Source organism: Euprymna scolopes, chromosome 18 (assembly GCF_053919585.1).
Source record: "Euprymna scolopes isolate OS-2025 chromosome 18, ASM5391958v1, whole genome shotgun sequence".
In the NCBI taxonomy this organism is placed as follows: domain Eukaryota; kingdom Metazoa; phylum Mollusca; class Cephalopoda; order Sepiida; family Sepiolidae; genus Euprymna; species Euprymna scolopes.
In genome coordinates this window covers 129,527,717-129,550,572 of record NC_136499.1, presented here as the reverse complement: position 1 = coordinate 129,550,572, position 22,856 = coordinate 129,527,717, and the positions used below count along the sequence as shown (strand labels likewise).

General features: G+C 29.7%; 1 protein-coding gene across 2 annotated transcripts in view; it reads right to left on the bottom strand.

Annotated features, from left to right (window-relative positions):
• LOC145297823 (conserved oligomeric Golgi complex subunit 3-like) overlaps positions 1 to 22,856 on the bottom strand; it is a 153,899-nt gene that overhangs the window by 113,498 nt on the left and 17,545 nt on the right. For both annotated transcript variants that reach the window (XM_080144145.1, XM_080144147.1), the window contains exons 3-8: positions 20,426 to 20,487; positions 17,738 to 17,903; positions 16,489 to 16,563; positions 11,409 to 11,501; positions 10,518 to 10,646; positions 7,330 to 7,448 (exon numbers count right to left, since the gene is read on the bottom strand). In XM_080144145.1, the coding sequence (XP_080000271.1) occupies positions 7,330 to 7,448; positions 10,518 to 10,646; positions 11,409 to 11,501; positions 16,489 to 16,563; positions 17,738 to 17,903; positions 20,426 to 20,487 (644 nt within the window). The remainder of the gene's footprint in view (positions 1 to 7,329; positions 7,449 to 10,517; positions 10,647 to 11,408; positions 11,502 to 16,488; positions 16,564 to 17,737; positions 17,904 to 20,425; positions 20,488 to 22,856) is intronic.

The following is a 22,856-nucleotide window of genomic DNA, read 5'->3' as shown; positions in this document are numbered from 1 at the left end:
TAAAAAACAAAACATGACTGTAAGAACTTGGAAATATGATTTTAAAAAACAAAACATGACTGTAAGAACTTGGAAATATGATTTTAAAAAACAAAACATGACTGTAAGAACTTGGAAATATGATTTTAAAAAACAAAACATGACTGTAAGAACTTGGAAATATGATTTTAAAAAACAAAACATGACTGTAAGAACTTTTAAATATGATTTTAAAAAACAAAACATGACTGTAAGAACTTGGAAATATGATTTTAAAAAACAAAACATGACTGTAAGAACTTGGAAATATGATTTTATAAAACAAAACATGACTGTAAGAACTTGGAAATATGATTTTAAAAAACAAAACATGACTGTAAGAACTTGGAAATATGATTTTAAAAAACAAAACATGACTGTAAGAACTTGGAAATATGATTTTAAAAAACAAAACATGTCTGTAAGAACTTGTAAATATGATTTTAAAAAACAAAACATGACTGTAAGAACTTGTAAATATGATTTTAAAAAACAAAACATGACTGTAAGAACTTGTAAATATGATTTTAAAAAACAAAACATGACTGTAAGAACTTGGAAATATGATTTTAAAAAACAAAACATGACTGTAAGAACTTGGAAATATGATTTTAAAAAACAAAACATGACTGTAAGAACTTGGAAATATGATTTTAAAAAACAAAACATGACTGTAAGAACTTGGAAATATGATTTTAAAAAACAAAACATGACTGTAAGAACTTGGAAATATGATTTTAAAAAACAAAACATGACTGTAAGAACTTGGAAATATGATTTTAAAAAACAAAACATGACTGTAAGAACTTGGAAATATGATTTTAAAAAACAAAACATGACTGTAAGAACTTGGAAATATGATTTTAAAAAACAAAACATGACTGTAAGAACTTGGAAATATGATTTTAAAAAACAAAACATGACTGTAAGAACTTGGAAATATGATTTTAAAAAACAAAACATGACTGTAAGAACTTGTAAATATGATTTTAAAAAACAAAACATGACTGTAAGAACTTGTAAATATGATTTTAAAAAACAAAACATGACTGTAAGAACTTGGAAATATGATTTTAAAAAACAAAACATGACTGTAAGAACTTGTAAATATGATTTTAAAAAACAAAACATGACTGTAAGAACTTGTAAATATGATTTTAAAAAACAAAACATGACTGTAAGAACTTGGAAATATGATTTTAAAAAACAAAACATGACTGTAAGAACTTGGAAATATGATTTTAAAAAACAAAACATGACTGTAAGAACTTGGAAATATGATTTTAAAAAACAAAACATGACTGTAAGAACTTGGAAATATGATTTTAAAAAACAAAACATGACTGTAAGAACTTGGAAATATGATTTTAAAAAACAAAACATGACTGTAAGAACTTGTAAATATGATTTTAAAAAACAAAACATGACTGTAAGAACTTGGAAATATGATTTTAAAAAACAAAACATGACTGTAAGAACTTGGAAATATGATTTTATAAAACAAAACATGACTGTAAGAACTTGGAAATATGATTTTAAAAAACAAAACATGACTGTAAGAACTTGGAAATATGATTTTAAAAAACAAAACATGACTGTAAGAACTTGGAAATATGATTTTAAAAAACAAAACATGACTGTAAGAACTTGGAAATATGATTTTAAAAAACAAAACATGACTGTAAGAACTTGGAAATATGATTTTAAAAAACAAAACATGACTGTAAGAACTTGGAAATATGATTTTAAAAAACAAAACATGACTGTAAGAACTTGGAAATATGATTTTAAAAAACAAAACATGACTGTAAGAACTTGGAAATATGATTTTAAAAAAACAAAACATGACTGTAAGAACTTGGAAATATGATTTTAAAAAACAAAACATGACTGTAAGAACTTGGAAATATGATTTTAAAAAACAAAACATGACTGTAAGAACTTGGAAATATGATTTTAAAAAACAAAACATGACTGTAAGAACTTGGAAATATGATTTTAAAAAACAAAACATGACTGTAAGAACTTGGAAATATGATTTTAAAAAACAAAACATGACTGTAAGAACTTGGAAATATGATTTTAAAAAACAAAACATGACTGTAAGAACTTGGAAATATGATTTTAAAAAACAAAACATGACTGTAAGAACTTGGAAATATGATTTTATAAAACAAAACATGACTGTAAGAACTTGGAAATATGATTTTAAAAAACAAAACATGACTGTAAGAACTTGTAAATATGATTTTAAAAAACAAAACATGACTGTAAGAACTTGGAAATATGATTTTAAAAAAGAAAACATGACTGTAAGAACTTGTAAATATGATTTTAAAAAACAAAACATGACTGTAAGAACTTGGAAATATGATTTTAAAAAACAAAACATGACTGTAAGAACTTGGAAATATGATTTTATAAAACAAAACATGACTGTAAGAACTTGGAAATATGATTTTAAAAAACAAAACATGACTGTAAGAACTTGGAAATATGATTTTAAAAAACAAAACATGACTGTAAGAACTTGTAAATATGATTTTAAAAAACAAAACATGACTGTAAGAACTTGGAAATATGATTTTAAAAAACAAAACATGACTGTAAGAACTTGGAAATATGATTTTAAAAAACAAAACATGACTGTAAGAACTTGTAAATATGATTTTAAAAAACAAAACATGACTGTAAGAACTTGGAAATATGATTTTAAAAAACAAAACATGACTGTAAGAACTTGGAAATATGATTTTAAAAAACAAAACATGACTGTAAGAACTTGGAAATATGATTTTATAAAACAAAACATGACTGTAAGAACTTGGAAATATGATTTTAAAAAACAAAACATGACTGTAAGAACTTGGAAATATGATTTTAAAAAACAAAACATGACTGTAAGAACTTGGAAATATGATTTTAAAAAACAAAACATGACTGTAAGAACTTGGAAATATGATTTTAAAAAACAAAACATGACTGTAAGAACTTGGAAATATGATTTTAAAAAACAAAACATGACTGTAAGAACTTGGAAATATGATTTTAAAAAACAAAACATGACTGTAAGAACTTGGAAATATGATTTTAAAAAACAAAACATGACTGTAAGAACTTGGAAATATGATTTTAAAAAAACAAAACATGACTGTAAGAACTTGGAAATATGATTTTAAAAAACAAAACATGACTGTAAGAACTTGGAAATATGATTTTAAAAAACAAAACATGACTGTAAGAACTTGGAAATATGATTTTAAAAAACAAAACATGACTGTAAGAACTTGGAAATATGATTTTAAAAAACAAAACATGACTGTAAGAACTTGGAAATATGATTTTAAAAAACAAAACATGACTGTAAGAACTTGGAAATATGATTTTAAAAAACAAAACATGACTGTAAGAACTTGGAAATATGATTTTAAAAAACAAAACATGACTGTAAGAACTTGGAAATATGATTTTATAAAACAAAACATGACTGTAAGAACTTGGAAATATGATTTTAAAAAACAAAACATGACTGTAAGAACTTGTAAATATGATTTTAAAAAACAAAACATGACTGTAAGAACTTGGAAATATGATTTTAAAAAAGAAAACATGACTGTAAGAACTTGTAAATATGATTTTAAAAAACAAAACATGACTGTAAGAACTTGGAAATATGATTTTAAAAAACAAAACATGACTGTAAGAACTTGGAAATATGATTTTATAAAACAAAACATGACTGTAAGAACTTGGAAATATGATTTTAAAAAACAAAACATGACTGTAAGAACTTGTAAATATGATTTTAAAAAACAAAACATGACTGTAAGAACTTGTAAATATGATTTTAAAAAACAAAACATGACTGTAAGAACTTGGAAATATGATTTTAAAAAACAAAACATGACTGTAAGAACTTGGAAATATGATTTTAAAAAACAAAACATGACTGTAAGAACTTGTAAATATGATTTTAAAAAACAAAACATGACTGTAAGAACTTGGAAATATGATTTTAAAAAACAAAACATGACTGTAAGAACTTGGAAATATGATTTTAAAAAACAAAACATGACTGTAAGAACTTGTAAATATGATTTTAAAAAACAAAACATGACTGTAAGAACTTGGAAATATGATTTTAAAAAACAAAACATGACTGTAAGAACTTGGAAATATGATTTTATAAAACAAAACATGACTGTAAGAACTTGGAAATATGATTTTAAAAAACAAAACATGACTGTAAGAACTTGGAAATATGATTTTAAAAAACAAAACATGACTGTAAGAACTTGGAAATATGATTTTAAAACACAAAACATGACTGTAAGAACTTGGAAATATGATTTTAAAAAACAAAACATGACTGTAAGAACTTGTAAATATGATTTTAAAAAACAAAACATGACTGTAAGAACTTGGAAATATGATTTTAAAAAACAAAACATGACTGTAAGAACTTGTAAATATGATTTTAAAAAACAAAACATGACTGTAAGAACTTGGAAATATGATTTTTAAAAACAAAACATGACTGTAAGAACTTGGAAATATGATTTTAAAAAACAAAACATGACTGTAAGAACTTGGAAATATGATTTTAAAAAAGAAAACATGACTGTAAGAACTTGTAAATATGATTTTAAAAAACAAAACATGACTGTAAGAACTTGGAAATATGATTTTAAAAAACAAAACATGACTGTAAGAACTTGGAAATATGATTTTATAAAACAAAACATGACTGTAAGAACTTGGAAATATGATTTTAAAAAACAAAACATGACTGTAAGAACTTGGAAATATGATTTTAAAAAACAAAACATGACTGTAAGAACTTGTAAATATGATTTTAAAAAACAAAACATGACTGTAAGACCTTGGAAATATGATTTTAAAAAACAAAACATGACTGTAAGAACTTGGAAATATGATTTTAAAAAACAAAACATGACTGTAAGAACTTGGAAATATGATTTTAAAAAACAAAACATGACTGTAAGAACTTGTAAATATGATTTTAAAAAACAAAACATGACTGTAAGAACTTGTAAATATGATTTTAAAAAACAAAACATGACTGTAAGAACTTGGAAATATGATTTTAAAAAACAAAACATGACTGTAAGAACTTGGAAATATGATTTTAAAAAACAAAACATGACTGTAAGAACTTGGAAATATGATTTTAAAAAACAAAACATGACTGTAAGAACTTGGAAATATGATTTTAAAAAACAAAACATGACTGTAAGAACTTGGAAATATGATTTTAAAAAACAAAACATGACTGTAAGAACTTGGAAATATGATTTTATAAAACAAAACATGACTGTAAGAACTTGGAAATATGATTTTAAAAAACAAAACATGACTGTAAGAACTTGTAAATATGATTTTAAAAAACAAAACATGACTGTAAGAACTTGGAAATATGATTTTAAAAAACAAAACATGACTGTAAGAACTTGGAAATATGATTTTAAAAAACAAAACATGACTGTAAGAACTTGGAAATATGATTTTAAAAAACAAAACATGACTGTAAGAACTTGGAAATATGATTTTAAAAAACAAAACATGACTGTAAGAACTTGGAAATATGATTTTAAAAAACAAAACATGACTGTAAGAACTTGTAAATATGATTTTAAAAAACAAAACATGACTGTAAGAACTTGTAAATATGATTTTAAAAAACAAAACATGACTGTAAGAACTTGGAAATATGATTTTAAAAAACAAAACATGACTGTAAGAACTTGGAAATATGATTTTAAAAAACAAAACATGACTGTAAGAACTTGGAAATATGATTTTAAAAAACAAAACATGACTGTAAGAACTTGGAAATATGATTTTAAAAAACAAAACATGACTGTAAGAACTTGGAAATATGATTTTAAAAAACAAAACATGACTGTAAGAACTTGGAAATATGATTTTATAAAACAAAACATGACTGTAAGAACTTGGAAATATGATTTTAAAAAACAAAACATGACTGTAAGAACTTGTAAATATGATTTTAAAAAACAAAACATGACTGTAAGAACTTGGAAATATGATTTTAAAAAACAAAACATGACTGTAAGAACTTGGAAATATGATTTTAAAAAACAAAACATGACTGTAAGAACTTGGAAATATGATTTTAAAAAACAAAACATGACTGTAAGAACTTGGAAATATGATTTTAAAAAACAAAACATGACTGTAAGAACTTGGAAATATGATTTTAAAAAACAAAACATGACTGTAAGAACTTGGAAATATGATTTTAAAAAACAAAACATGACTGTAAGAACTTGGAAATATGATCTTAAAAAACAAAACATGACTGTAAGAACTTGGAAATATGATTTTATAAAACAAAACATAACTGTAAGAACTTGGAAATATGATTTTAAAAAACAAAACATGACTGTAAGAAATTGTAAATATGATTTTAAAAAACAAAACATGACTGTAAGAACTTGGAAATATGATTTTAAAAAACAAAACATGACTGTAAGAACTTGGAAATATGATTTTAAAAAACAAAACATGACTGTAAGAACTTGGAAATATGATTTTAAAAAACAAAACATGACTGTAAGAACTTGGAAATATGATTTTAAAAAACAAAACATGACTGTAAGAAATTGTAAATATGATTTTAAAAAACAAAACATGACTGAAAAAAAAAAGAAACATGGTAATCTAAGTGCATAAGTGTTTATTACTGACATGTATGAGTTAGTGAATGAAAAATAAAAAGGATTTTAAGCTTTAAAATATGTCTGTTAGTGTTACTATGTTTTAATGTTAGTCAGTGTTCATTTATTTGGTAAAATCGAATTCCGGAATTTGAGAATTTTCAGCGCTCAGCCAATCAGAACGGACAAATTCTGGTAAGAGAGCCATTATTATTTTGGAATCAGAAAAGGGAAAGCTTATATTATGCCTATGTGTTTATGATCCAGTTATGATGGGTGTAACCACATTATCTGCATAAAGTGTAGATTTCCTCCCGGTGTTGACTGGTGGTGGTAGGAGGACTAAATATCTAGAGCAAAAAATAGGAACTCCTTCCTCTAAAGATGTTGTGACTGTGATGGTGTTGCTCCTAGGATGCAATGTAGCATTTTATTATAATGACACTAAATGCGTCTAAACTTTTGTTCTAAACTTACATAAGATAGTGGCTAAAAGCTCAGACATATTGAATTTGTATGTGGCATCTGTTGTTGCAAATCTACAATACTTTGGTCCAGAGGGGAATTTCTGTAATTATTTTATAGGAAATAAAATATGAAAATTACTTACTCTTGTGATTTATTCGTTCGCTGTTCTAACTGCTCCATCAAAGCATGAACACGAGGTGCGTTGGCTCGGAACTTCCCATAAAACAATGTAAATGCATCATCGCCTGCATTCGGAGTATCCTGTCAGTAAAACACAATAGGTTTATAGGTAAACCAACTGCACTGACCGAACACATTTCTACGTTCTATATGCATTGGTTTTTAGGTTTAGTATTTAAGCTAAATAAAGGTAGCCCAGGAAATCAGGGTTCAATCCTTACCATACCATAAACTAAAAAAGGTATTTGATGCCTCACTGTAAAGCACTCAGCATTATAAGGTGTAGATCAAGTGTAAGTGGAGGCATCAAAAATTACATAGCAATTTTACAAAAATATCATAATTTACAATCCTCTTTGTATAAAAACACACAAAATGCTTACATATATATATATATATATATATATATATATATATATATATATATATATATATATATATATATATATATATATTTTATTACATTTTCACCCGAAACAAGGCGCATTGCCACTTTGGTGTAGGGGGCTACTATCAGGGGCAGCAACTACTGGGGCACTATGTTGGGATTTGGGCAGCAAGATGTCGGTTCACGTTGCACTTGAACTTCTGCATGTCAGTACAGTTAGGGAAGCAGGAACCTGGAATGGAATTCCAAAGTCTAGCGGTTCTCAGGAAGAAACTACTGGAGTAAAAAGATCTTTTACATCTAGGGATCTCTACTGTGAGGGCGTGGGATTTAGCTGCCTGTCGGGTTTGTCGAGGGTGTCTATGTCGTGGGGGCACAAGTGTCTGCAGTCCGTCAGAGAATTCACCATTAAAATACTTGTAGAACAGGCAAAGGGATGCAACGTTTCGTCGATGGGACAGAGGCTGAAGCTTAGATGCCAGTTCAGGGCCTATCAGATTAGCGACTCTTTTTTTAACCTTGTCTAGGAGCGAGAGACTAGCAGCAGATGCACCAGCCCAAATGTGACAACAATATTCAGAATGTGAAAGATTATATATAATTATTTCCACAGCCAAACAACGTCACAGCCATAAGAGCCATGACAGCCAACATACCGGAAGTCCAAGACTCAAGTTTTGCCCTCATTTAGGCTCATCAGTTAGACACATCTGTACCCGGGATTCAAAGTCCGAGCCTCTTGCAAGCACCCCGCACACAAGAGATTATATTAACCAACACAGATCAAGCAAACCACGGCAAAATCCAACTGTGAAATGTATCTACTTCATCTCGACAACCAGTTAATAACCCTAAGCCGATGTCTCACAAGTAGGAATTTTCAACTTGCCAGAACGAGGTCATCCAGACAAACAACATCACTCACTAGCTTAGCATTGCTTGATGACAAGTTGAAAATTCCTACTCGTGAGACATCGGCTTGGAGTTATTAGCTGGTTGAATGACGGTGTCCCTTCTCAAAACAAAGTAGGATTTTACCGCAGTTTGCTTGATCTGTGTTAGTTAATATAATTTCTTGTGTGAGGGGCGTTTGCTCAATTGGCAGAGTGCTTGCCTCACATGATAGAGACTCAGGCTTCCAATCCCGGGTTCGGATGAGCCCAATGAGGGCAAAACTCGAGTCTTGGACTTCCAGCTTGTTAGCTTTCATGGCTTCTTTTGGATGTGACGTTGTTTGGCTATGGAAATAATTATATCTATATTATATATATCTTAGTCATCCACATACAGTACTGTTTCGTTGTATCACAGCTCATTAGTGCGGTTAGACAAGCAACTACCTAAAGCCAGAAACAAAACTTATCAAGATAAGCAAAGCTCAACACTACCAAGGAGAGCAAAAACAATAATATTAAATGAAAGATGTAGTTCATCTTACTATTTATTGCTTTTGGCATAATAAAACGTTCAATTCTTGAACGTTCTGGAATTTGGAATATAGACTTTTTCACTTATTTGTGTGTATACATCAGATACTAAGTGAAAGATGAGGAATAAATATAACTTTATTTTATAATCGGAACAATAAAAAAAAATTCTTTAGGTGATGGCGTTTCGAAGTTAAATGTTTTTGATCAGAAGAGAAGAAAGACCCGAATTATATAAAATGCAAATATAGAAAAAAAATTGCTTAATGACATTTAGATATGAAATGAGAATGAAGGAATATGATAAAATGGTAAATAGTAATTAAAAGTAGGTACACCATATAAGGGTGAATCCTCTTCTGATGAGAAGCATTTAGCTTTGAAATGCCACAGCTTAAGAATGTTTTTTTCTTAACTTTTCCCTTATTGTTCTGATGATATAATAAAGTTATAACTTTTATTCCTCATCTTTCGTTTAATATTATATATCTTTCGTTTAATATTATATATCTTTCGTTTAATATTATATATCTTTCATTTAATATTATATATCTTTCATTTTATATTATATATCTTTCATTTAATATTATATATCTTTCATTTAATATTATATATCTTTCATTTAATATTATATATCTTACACATAAATAAATAACAAAAAGTCTATATTTCAAATTTTAAGATGCTCAAGAATTTAATGTTTTATTATGCCAAAAGAAATAAACGGTTGGAATTTGGAATATAGACATTTTCTCATTTATTATGCTCTGTATTTATATTTAAAATACATCAAGCTTCATAAATAAAAGGCTTGCTATGAATTGAATAAGCATATAAACACAAACATTACATACATACCAAATTCAAAATGGCATAATGAAAGAAAAATATAAGGTATTTACAGCTTCTCTTCCAATTTTCGGATTTTAATCATGTCAAAACGCATTTTATTTCCTTTTAGTGGATTGATTGTTGCTATTTCTTCTGATGAGTTAAGGGCAAAATAGATTCACTAATTGATATAATAATTAAGTGATTGATTTTGTGCTACGAAACAGATACTGTCAAGAATTGTAAGTGTCAACTAAATTAAAGGAATAAATTATAAGATGGTCAACATGAAATTTGGAATATAGACTTTTGTCATTCATTCATTATATGCTCTGTAATTACATTGAGCTTTTTAAATAAGGATTGGTGCTTATAAAAAGGAAATATAAGTAAATAAAGAATATTTCCACAGATATATATATATATATACGCACACACATGCATGAATAAATTTACGAGCAAAAAAACAAAGTGTGAAGACAAAAAATGTCAATGACCCCTGACCTTTCTTGGCAAAACTTGCTGCGATGCATTCTGTAGAATTGTGATCACATGACTTTTGATGAGGGTTAGCGCTCGCGAAAGACATTGTTTGAAGCGAGCTAAATAAACTTGAGATTCTTTATATCGAGGCTGCAAGAAAACAAACAAAAAAAAAAAAACAGTTGCAAATGAATCCATGGCTGACATTTTTTTTTTTTGCTTTTTTTTTGGGGGGGGGGAGATTTAAAAAAATATTTTTACAGAATTCAGGAAAGAAAATAAGATTAATTAATTAATTAAAATTTGCAAGAAAATAAAAACTCCAAAATCAAAATTAGATTTCAGAATGTCAAATTTGAATAATAATTTTTGGTACTTATTTAGAAATTACACTTAATTAAAAAATACAGAAAATTTTTTATGATGTACATACTCATCACGGAATGAAGATGTCATATTCCAAAAATCACATAAATATTTTAGTAAATAAAAAGTTTAAAGTATTTTGAATACAAACAAAATCTCTGTAGTCGAACTGAATAATCACTCTGGAATTTTAGCAAAATTTTTTAAAATGTGGCCGTTCCCGCTTCGCCTCTTCATAAAATTTTAATTTTTTAAAAATAAGTGTAATTCTAAATAAGCACCCCTTGTTCGATATAGCACGAAATTTCAGTTATTTTTTCTGTTTTGTAAATTTTTGATTAGTCTCCCTAATGTAAATAAAACAATCATTTCATGCACACGTTAAGGAAAAAGACGTCTTTTCATTGAATTTATCCTTTAGTCTGGAATATCAAGTCCACTTAAAAAAGTGTAATGTTTGAACCATGAATTTATTATTTAGATTTTTTTATGGAACTTCTTTCTTTTCCCTGGAAAAGATCGACATTATAGAAGGCAGCCACTCACGTTGCTTGCGATGTATAAAATACATTCATCAAGTCGAGCCAACATTGGAACAAACGAATCATTTGTGACAGAAAAAGCGGGTGAACCAAGTTTCTGCAAAGGAGAAAGAAAATAATTATTGGTAATACAGTGGATCAATTATACTTGAAGCACGCCAACAAAAACAAAAAGGACAGATTTCATCTTGACACTGGTTTCTTTTATTTCTGATTAAATTAGAACAACACGATATGCGTACTTGACTTCATAAAATTTTTTTTTTAATAAAAAAATTGGTTCTTGCCCAGAATTCCCCCGATATTAAAAAGCAAAAATAAAAACAATCTGTATGATGTACATACCTATGATGAAACAAAGATGTTATATTCCAAAAATCATGTAAATTGATGAAGGAGGTTTTCTTTTAAAAGAAAATCATTTTAAATGCCCATTGGTTTTTTTTTTTTTTCAAAATGCTGTGTGAGACAGTCACTCTTTGGATATTCATAAAATTTTGATTTTCATATTTAAAAATAAAACTACTTGATAAATTAATGTGATTTTTGGAATATGATATTTTCGTTTCATCACAGGTACATTTATTGTGCAAGTTTTGCTTTATTTTTGTTTGTTTTTAATATGGAGGAAATTCTTGACAAGAACCAAAATGTTTTATTTACGAAACATTTTTTTTTTAACTTTGAAGATTTATGTTTAAAAAATAAAATAAAAAAAGTTACAAACTTTATATTAAAAAAATGTAAAACAAATAATTTTTTTTTTAATTTTGTGCAGAAATAAAAAGATATTTTCTGGTTGTCACTATTAATTGAATCAAATTGAATAAAAGCTGCTTTTTTTAATTTATAAAATTATTAATGCATATAAAATTATTAATGCATATAAAATTATTAATGAATATAAAATTATTAATGAATATAAAATTATTACTGCATATAAATGTAAATAGTTTCTGAAATTTCCACATTTTTTTAATTAAATGAAGATTAACTAAAACTTTTAAAGCCAGAAATGACTTTCTAAATTGATAATGAGAGTTGAAGACATGCGTTGCATGGAAAGAACTGATATAAAAATGATGCAAGGAATGTCTTAAACAGAGGTTTAGTTCTGAAAATTAAATCTGAACAAGAGATGGGCAAAAATCAGAGGCCCGCAGTATTAATGCTGGAGTCCCTCAGGGGTCCATGCTGGGCCTAACTCTCTTCCTGATTTACATCAATGATCTCACAAAACACATACTTAAATCATTCATTGACATCTATGCTGATGACACGACCATCTACGGCAACACATCAAAGGCCATAAACGACAAAGTTCTCTCTGATTCTCTCTCCTCTGATCTCGAGCGTGTGGTACAGTGGGGGAAGAGGTGGCTGGTTACCTTTAATGCATCTAAAACCAAGCTTCTATCTTTACATCATCAACGTTCTGATCCCCATCTGGCATCAATTGAAATGGATGGCTCTTGTCTAGGGGAGGCCCCGTGTTTTGACAAGCTTCTGGGTTTGACCTTTACTCCTGATCTGAAATGGAACACGTACATCAAGTCTGTTGCCAAGCTGGCTAAAAAGATGGTGGGATCCTTCTACCGCTCCAGAAGATATCTCACTACTGATGCAATTCTCTATCTATATAAAAGCCAAGTATGCTCAAGGATGGAATACTGCTGCCATATCTGGGCAGGAGCTGCTAAAAACAGCCTATCTTGCCTTGACAGAGTACAAAATAGACTTTGTGGTTTAGTGGGGGATGCCCTTTTCTCTTCCCTGCAACTTCTCTCCCACAGAAGAGACGTTGCGAGCCTATCTTTGTTTTATCATTATTTCCATGGCAGGTGCTCGTCTGAGCTCCAATCTCTCGTCCCCCTCGCCAATCTTTCATGATAAACACCCGTCTAGTTGAAACGACTGTCAATAATTTTCCCCACTCTTTATCTGTGCCTAAATCAAAACGTAGATTCCATGAACAAAGCTTCTTTCTAAGAACTGCATGCCTGTGGAACTCTCTACCGCTTGCCTGTTTCCCTCCTGACTTCAACATGGATGTCTTCAAGTCCAACATAAACAAATTCCTGATGACCCCCCCCCTTAAGTAATGACGCTTTATCAAATCTCCAATACTAATGAATATTGCAACACTATCCCATTGATTACTGTACACAAAATAACCCTTATCCCCAAGTGGCTTCTGGGCCTTGATAAGTGGTGACCTCCATGTAAATATATATATATATATATATATATATATATATATATATATATATATATACTGTGTGCAAAATCAAGACTTCAAGACAATGTGTTGATGGCAATATATATATATATATATATATATATATATATATGAGCAAACAGTTAATAAAATATGTTAAAAAACACTTTGAAATGAGTTAAAAACATATTTAATCTGAAAAGGAAACACTAGATAAATGGATGGTAAATTTATCTAGTGTTTCCTTTTCAGATTAAATATGTTTTTCACTCATTTCAAAGTGTTTTTTAAAATATTTTATTAACTGTTTGCTCATATTATAAGCTCTATTTCCTATTTGGTTTTATCGAGCTTTTATATCTGGCTGAGATAATTTTATAAATATTAATTCTTTAATATTTATAATTTACTTTAATTTTACCATCTTGGATCATTTTGGTAAATTCAATTGTAATTTTCATTTTATATATATATATATATATATATATATATATATATAAAAGCAATTGTAAATGGCGGAATAGAAAAATAAAAAGGTATTTGCAGCTTCTCTTCCAATTTTCGGATTTTAATCATGTCAAATCACATTTCAATTCCTTCTGACGGATTGATTGTTGCTTTGATAGTATGATCATGTTGAAAGAATGGATGAGGGTTTTTGCATTAGTTAGAATAGTTGAGGTGGCAGGTTCAGTTTGCAGGGGGAAGGCAAAGAAAAACATGCAAGGCAAAAAAGGACTCAAGAAAAAAAGGGATAAATGAAAACCTGGCCAGAATTTTGTCGGTCCAACACATGCCAGCGTGTTGAACGATGATGATGAGGAGAAGCTACTAAGCTAATGCATGAAATATAGTTAGCTAATAGAGAATTCCAAAAAAATGTGACCGTGATAAATGTTAATTCACACAATTCTGAGGCAGCATGTTCAGGATTGTAGAACACAATGTGAAAGGAGATCGTCAGTACATTTCTGAGCAAACACCAAAGGGTCTAATGTGAATGTCAAGTTTAAATAATAAAGTATTTGTGCAATTATTATAATCTATATAATAATATCATGCTTTTTCTCTTCCTTAGTTAGTCTGTACATTACGCTTTGAAAAAAAAAATACAATTTTTGAAGGCTAAACTGCTTTTAAAAAACACCAAATTTGTAAAATTTAGCCCTTTTTATAGCAATTTGGCCTTCAAAACTTATATTTGCCCTTTTTCAAAGCATAATATATGGACTAACTTAAGAAGGAATGACGTTACATCAAAAGGAAGTCATTCTAATATTCTTGTCCAGGGTTACTAAATTAGCTTATCTAAGGTCAAATTTCATGAATTGTGTCTTTTTGAAGCAGACTGACTTTCAAAAATTGTATTTGGCCTTTTTAAAAACGTAATATTTGGATTTACTAAAGAAAGAACAAGCAGAATATTATTTGTATTGAACTATGTAGCACAATATTACTTTCTGAGTATTTTTTAATACTTATTAATATATTTCATTTGAGTTGTTTTTATATTTAAAATACAATGGACATCATTTTCATAGAAATGTTAAACTTATATTCATTGCGTGTTATTTTTTTTCTGTCAAAAAACTAATTTTTTGCACTATCTAGAAAAATATAAATTTTATCAAAACATATTTATAGATTAAATATATTTGATTCTGTGGAATTTCCACGGGTCCTGCTAGTTTTAAAATAATAAATTCATTTATGTATGGCACAAGGCAACTTTAAACAGAGATCTTATGAACACACTGATTGATCTTCAGTTCTCTTCAATTGCTGTATAGACAGGATTCTGCCAATCTTTTTTTAATATACACCACATATAAATTCAATATAATCAAACCACTACCCACTTACGTAGGTTTTGCGCATATTTGCAGTCACATTCATCTGTTATATTAAATTATTATATTTATTCCTAGGTGCACCACAATCCAAACTATGTCTAACATTACCATGGTAACAACATTTTTTCCCCATTTATTATCTCCTCCTACAAACCCGTCGTAACTCATACTCATTGTAATTCATCACACATTTGGCTGATGACTGTGCGTACTTGTTTCTTACATAGATACATTTCACTTTAGAATTTGCTTTTCCCTGTTCTAAAATTACTGATCATTCCCTAAAGTTATTTTCCGCAGCTCTCATTGGTTGGCCGTGTGCGTTTCTTGCAACGCAGCATTATTAGTTTCGGCTATTTAATAAACATGAAATAAGCGTCACTCAGTGCACAAACAAAATCATCCTATTCGTTTACTGATCATTTACGAGCCATACAGTTACGCCAAACCAAGCACATTTTCAGGTAAAGATGAATTATAAAAGAGAAAAAAAAATACAAGAAAAAGAAAGAAAAGAAAAAGAAAAGAAAAAAAAGAAAAGAAAAGAAAAAAAGAAAAGAAAAAAAAATTTTCTTAATTAAAAAAAAAATAAAAGAGAAAAAGAAAAGAGAAAAAAAGAAAAAAAAAGAAAAATAAGATAAAATAAAATAAAAAAATAAAAAAAAATAAAAGAAAATAAAAGAAAAAAAATTAAAAAATAAAAGAGAAAAAAAAATAAAAGAAAAAAGAAATAAAAAAGGAAAGAAAAAAAGAAAAGAATTATAAAAAATTATAAAAGAAAAAAAAGAAAAAAATCATAAAAGAAAAAATCATAAAAGAAAAAAAAATAAAAGAAAAAAAAAGAAAAGAAAAAAAATGATTTGTTTCATGTTTATATTTACACTTGAAAAAAAATAAAAAAAGAAAAGAAAAAATAAAAGAAAGAAAATGATTTGTTTCATGTTTATACATAAAAGAAAAAAGAAATAAAAAAAAGAAAAGAAAAAAATGATTTGTTTCATGTTTATACTTACACTTGAAATTCTTTCAAGTTCGTTAAAATATGAAAGTTTGTTGCTGATGTTTTCGGCCGTGTTCATCAAACTTGACTAAAATATAAAAAAAACATTTTTTTTTTTTTTTTTTTTCTAATCAATTTTAATCACAATTTCCAGTTTTTAAAAATTTCTTCAAAACAATTTTCAGTTTTTTTAAATTCTTTTAAAATAATTACAAAAATTGCATAATTTTCATTTAAGTCAAAAGAAAAAGTTTATTTTTTGCAAATATCATTAGGTATGAAGCTAAAAAGATATTTGCCAAAAATAACCTCCAACAAAATTTGAGTAAATTTGTTTAATTGTTTATTTTAATAATACAAGATTTTTTGTGCTAACAAATCAAATAGTTTGGCCGTGTAAAAGCTGCTTTGATAGCAAAACAGCAGCAGGAGCAAATAATCGCACCTAATTAGTCATACAATTTTAGTAAACCCTCTTATGTATGATCAAAATCTGGCACGACTAAATGTCCGATTTGGCGCCTGCTGATTCAAGCAACTTTACATGTTGTTTCTATATGACAAGCAGTCAGTCGTATATTGATCAGGAATAATTTTGGCCGTACATATTTAGAAAAACCGTTTAAAAACATTTTAAAAAGTGCTTTCAATAATTCTTAAAAAAAAAAACCCAACAATTTCAATAATTCTTAATTAAAATAAGACCAAAAAACGTTTTCAATAATTATTAAATAAAAAAGAATAAAAGAAAAAGCAATAAAAAAAAAAAAAGGGTACATACACATATGAGAAAAAAAAGTGAAGGAACTGATATGCCTTGTCACCGCTTCCAGTAGCAGCCATGCTGGAAGTTAGGAAGTACATTAGCTGACTATAACCATAAAATTTTATGAGTATCTGACTAATGATTGCCTCACTCACCATTTTGAAAAAAAAAAAAATACATAAAAAAATAAAATGAGATAACTCATTAATAATTCCAACTTACTTGATTTATGTTGTAATGCTTATGAATTCCCATTAATTGCTTAAAAATGAGTTTCTTTATAAAAATAAAACTACTTGATCAATTTGCGTGATTTTTGGAATATGATTTTATCATTTTGTCATGAGCAAGTACATCATATGGATTTTCCTTTATTTTTTTAATAAAGGGAGAATTCTAGACAAGAACCCATACATGATCTTTTAGAGAGCCGATTCACATTGACATTTGATGCAGGTAAATATGAAACAAAGAAACGAGTTATGACGTGTCTCACCTGTTTAGCGAGAAGATGCTCACACGCTTCATGAAGCGCATTCGTTTTGAATGATACCAAATTATATTGTTCCTGTAAATTGTTCAAATATGTGATTGCATCCGTCACTTCTTGTAATACGTCTTCACATTGCTTCTTGTAATCTTCCAGTTCCAAAATATAATTCCTGGAATAAAAAAAGAGGAAGATAATATTAAATAAAAAAAGCAGGATCCGTGGAAATTCCATGGAATGAGAAATATATTTAATCAACAAATATGCTTTGATAAAGCTCATATTTTTCTGGATAGCACAGAAAAGGTTAGTTTTTTGGTCAAGAAATACCAATAACACGCAGCAAACATGAGTTTATTTACGTTTCTATGAAAATACAGTCCATTGTATTTTAAATACAGAACTGACCTAAATGAGATAAATTAATCAAAACGGCACTAACCCTATGGGAGTTTAACCGGCTTCTTCCAAAGGAGGAAGTTCCATGGGAATATGAAATTCACAAGTGGACCCAGTCGCACGTATATCTTCGTTATATGGCATAATCACGTTGGCACACCAGTTCCCACTGGATCACTGAAGTTAAGCAACATTGAATCTGGTCAGTACTAAACGGGTGACCATTTGGGACTTCCAGGTGCTGTATGTGCTCTCCGCTTATCTCGGCATTGTTTCCAGTCATCCTGGTCTTCTCCTTGCCACTGGACCCAAACAGTGTCGATTCAGGAGAGGTCTGGTTAGAGATTGCACAACCCTTGCCTCACAATTACACGCATAACTGCCCCTACAGGGGGTATCCTTTGTCTTTCGAGACTTAACGGAGGCATCGTCGTATCGTATATCTTCATTAGGGGAAATGACGACGTTAGGTTGTTGCAACTTTTGCAGAGAGGTGTCAATGTCCTACGTACAGCGCCTGTAATTTCCAAATTGGTCACCCATCTGGTACTAACCAGGCTCAACGTTGCTTAACTTGGGTGATCTGATGAGAACCGGTGTGTCAACGTGATTATGCAATACATAGATAAATTAATAAGTATTAATAAATACCCAGAAAGTAATATTGTGCTACATAGTTCAATACAAATAATAAAATCACATTGTAAGAGACAATCATCAATTTGTTCCTTCAGTCCAGCACATTTTGGCAGATAATGCTCTCTTTTTTGTTTTTCCCCATTTCTTTTGAATGTTCCCTTTCTTTTAACGTTTTTATGTACCGTTTCGTTGACTTCTTTCTCCCGTGAAGAACCACTGCATGTCGAAATTAGTCTGTGTTCCTTTCTCAAACCATTACAAGACTGATCATATATTATTATAATGATATTCAAAAACAAGGCTACATCAAAGGGAGGTCACTCTCATATTCTTGTCCAGGGTTGTCAGATGGCCTTTTCTTTTTAAAGCAGTTTGGCGTAAAAAAAATGTATTTAGCTTTTTTTCAAAGTATAATGAATGGACTAACAAAAAAAAACCAAGTAAAATTCATAAATATATATAAAAAGGCACTTTTTGTGTGTGCGAAGTTGTTCCCTATGGACTCTAAAACAGCTAGGTCGATTTTTCTCAAATTCCACACAAATTTGCATTATGTGTCTGGGAGTTTTCTTATATAGATTTTGTATCGGAATATATCTGATAAGTACCAAAAATCAGAAAAAATCCAACTTAAAAATGAGCAAAGTTAACACCCTTATACAGCCTAACATTACAAGCGCATTCGAGAAGTTTTATTACAACACAAGCAAAAGAGCCCAGTATATAAAATCCACAGAGGTTCTTTGATAAGATAGTGGCACGTTTGAAATTAATCCGTTTAGAGTACAATCAAGCCATGAATAAAAAAGAGAATGAGTTAAATTTTTTCCTTGTCTTTGTTTTCTTGTGACTGTCTGCATTTGTAACATAGTCATCATAGATCAACTCTCGTGCCCCATGCGTTGTATGCAGACAGTCGCAAAGAAACAAAGACAAAGGAAAAAAATTTGCCTCATTCTTTTCTTTTCAGTTGAAACAACAGACATTTATTTACAGGTACTTCCAGAATAACGCCTTGTATCTTGTTCAAAAGTCTACTCGTACTCCAATGTGCTTAACAAGGCTCTGCCATGTCGAACACATGGTACTCTGCCTTTATCTGGCTATGATTAGGACGAGTCTTTCCCTGTCACTCGCAGACCATGTGTGTAACAGGTCTATTTCTGCTTTTGAATCCTATACGTGTCGAATACCTCTACATCTCAAATACACTTCTCTGAACAAGTATGACCTTTTTATTTCTGCTGTCACGCAGCCGGCTTGGCCATTTGCATATTGCTGCTGCTAACCAAGCATCAGCCGTTTCCTTACGCAGCTACGTACATAGAAAACAGAGCTATTAAACGTGGCATGGTGACATGAAATAGGAAGAAGAAAAAAGCAACCTTAGAAGAAATTTGTGTCTCCAATGATATTGGCTTAAACAGAGCCGAGAGAGAAAAGATAACGAAATACCAAGATCTAAAATATACCTGCTGAACCAAGTGCAAAAGAGATACAAACAATTGCATTTAAAAGGATGGTTAAAAATTTAGTTCTTTGATCACAAAATTTTGTAAGGGATCTACCGAGGTTTCAATCACTTGTTTTCTAATCTGTAACATTTCTAATCTCATCAAAAATAATAAAAATCGTCGTTAAACAACACAAACTTACCTGTATGGGACTTCCTCCTCTTTTGAGATGTTTTCTTCAATTTCAGCAAACCAAGAAAAGAACTAAAAAAGACAGGTTTCAAAATTTAGGTTCTAGTTGAACGAAAATTTTTTAAAATATAAAGTACATAAAATTTTTTTTTAAATATAAAGTACATAAATTTTTTTAAAACATAAAGTACATAAAAATTTTTTTAAATATAAAGTACATAAAAATCTTTTTAAAATATAAAGTACTTAAAAAAAATTTTTAAAATATAAAGTACTTAAAAATTTTTTTTAAATATAAAGTACATAAATTTTTTTTTTAAATATAAAGTACATACAAAATACCAAATGGACTATGTTGGACTCCTGCCACTAAACTGTTATCTTTAATAAACAAGTAAATATGATAATAATTTGACAAAAACTGTTCACTGTGCAGCCAGTAAAGTTAGATATGTATTTAGTGCTCCAATCATTTTGTTTCAATTTTATATATGATATCACGTCTGTGTCGGCTTCCATTACTTTTCAACTGGTTAATATATTTAGATAAGCTGTTCTTGTCTTGTATTATTTGGATTAATTAGACTAATGTTCTCGTCTTGAGTGTTATTTCCGGTCGATGTAACCCCACCCCTTCTTCAGGTGTATAAGTCGCCATGTTGATATCAGGAAAGGGAGGTAAACTCTACACTTCTAAGATTTCCTATATAGCTCCAAGTTGAAGATAAATTTTTTAATGCTGGAGTCCTTCAGGGGTCCATACTGGGCCCAACTCTCTTCCTGATTTACATCAATGATCTCCCAAAACACATACTAAAATCTTTCGTTGACATCTATGCTGATGACACGACCATCTATGGCAACACATCAAAGGCCGTAAATGATGATGTTCTCTCTGATTCTCTCTCCTCTGATCTTGAGCGCGTGGTACAGTGGGGAAAGAGGTGGCTGGTTACCTTTAATGCATCTAAGACCAAGCTCCTATCTCTACATCATAAATGCTCTGATCCCCATCTGGCATCAATTGAAATGGATGGCTCTCGTCTAAGGGAGGCCCTAGGATTTGATAAGCTCCTGGGTTTGACCTTTACTCCTGATCTTAAATGGAACACATACATCAAGTCTGTGGCCAAGGTCGCTGGGAAAATGGTGGGATCCTTCTACTGCTCCAGAAGATATCTCACTAATGATGCAATTCTCTATCTATATAAGAGCCAAGTACGTCCAAAGATGGAGTACTGCTGCCACATCTGGGCGGGGGCTGCAAAAAACAGCCTATCCTGCCTTGACGGAGTACAAAATAGACTTCGTGGCTTGGTGGGGGATGCCCTTTTCTCTACCCTGCAACCTCTTTCCCACAGAAGAGACGTAGCGAGCCTGTCATTGTTCTATCGTTATTTCCATGGCAGGTGCTCGTCTGAGCTCCATTCTCTGGTCCCCCCTCGCCAATCTTTCTCAAAAAACACCCGACTAGCTGAAACCACAGTCAATAATTTTCCCCACTCCCTATCTGTGCCTAAATCAAAACGTATATTCCATGAACAAAGCTCCTTTCTTAGAACTGCACGCCTGCGTAACGCTGTTCTGCTTGCCTGTTTCCCTCCCGACTTCAACCTGGATGTCTTCAAGTCCAACACAAACAAATTCCTGATGAACCCCCCCCCCAAGTAATGATACCTTACCAATTCTCCAATACTATTGCTACACTATCCTTTTGATTACTGTACACACAATAACCCTTATCCCTGAGTGGCCATTGGGCCTTGATAAGTGGTGAACTCCATGTAAAAAAATTAAAAAGTCAATAAAAATTTTGGTTTTTCAGCATCTTCGCACTTTGTAAATTTTAGTTTTAAAAACTTATGATTAGTTAATGAATCCAATTAAAAACTTCTGATTAGTTAATGGATCCAATTAAACTCTAGCCCCCCCCCCCCCAACTTTTTGATATAAATAATTTAGAAATAATATCTCCTAGTGTTTGGTATGATAATTTTTATTGGCTTTATATTTTGGGATTATTTAATTCCGAATCCAGTAATTTTGAAAGAAGTTTTTATATTTCAAGTTCTTTATATTTTCAAATATTTATTTCTGATGTTTGGTTTGGTTGTTTTGTTTCACAGTATATCAACCTTTTTCAAGTTTAGTTATTTTGGGAAACGTTTTTATACTCCAAATTCTTTACATTTTTAAATAATTCATTCATGGTGTTTGACTTGCTTCTTTGTTGTATAGGAAAATTGTTGTTTATATTTTTGAGTTTGCAGAACATAATAGAATTTTGCAAAAGGAACAAAAACAAAACAATGATATGACTTGTACCACACGAAATAGTTGAGGAGAGTCAAGGAAGATGGAAAGATCAAAGTGAGAAAGCACTAACCAACTTTTACTGGATGAATGCAAAGAGGATTGGAACTTTGGCTTATTGCCACCCA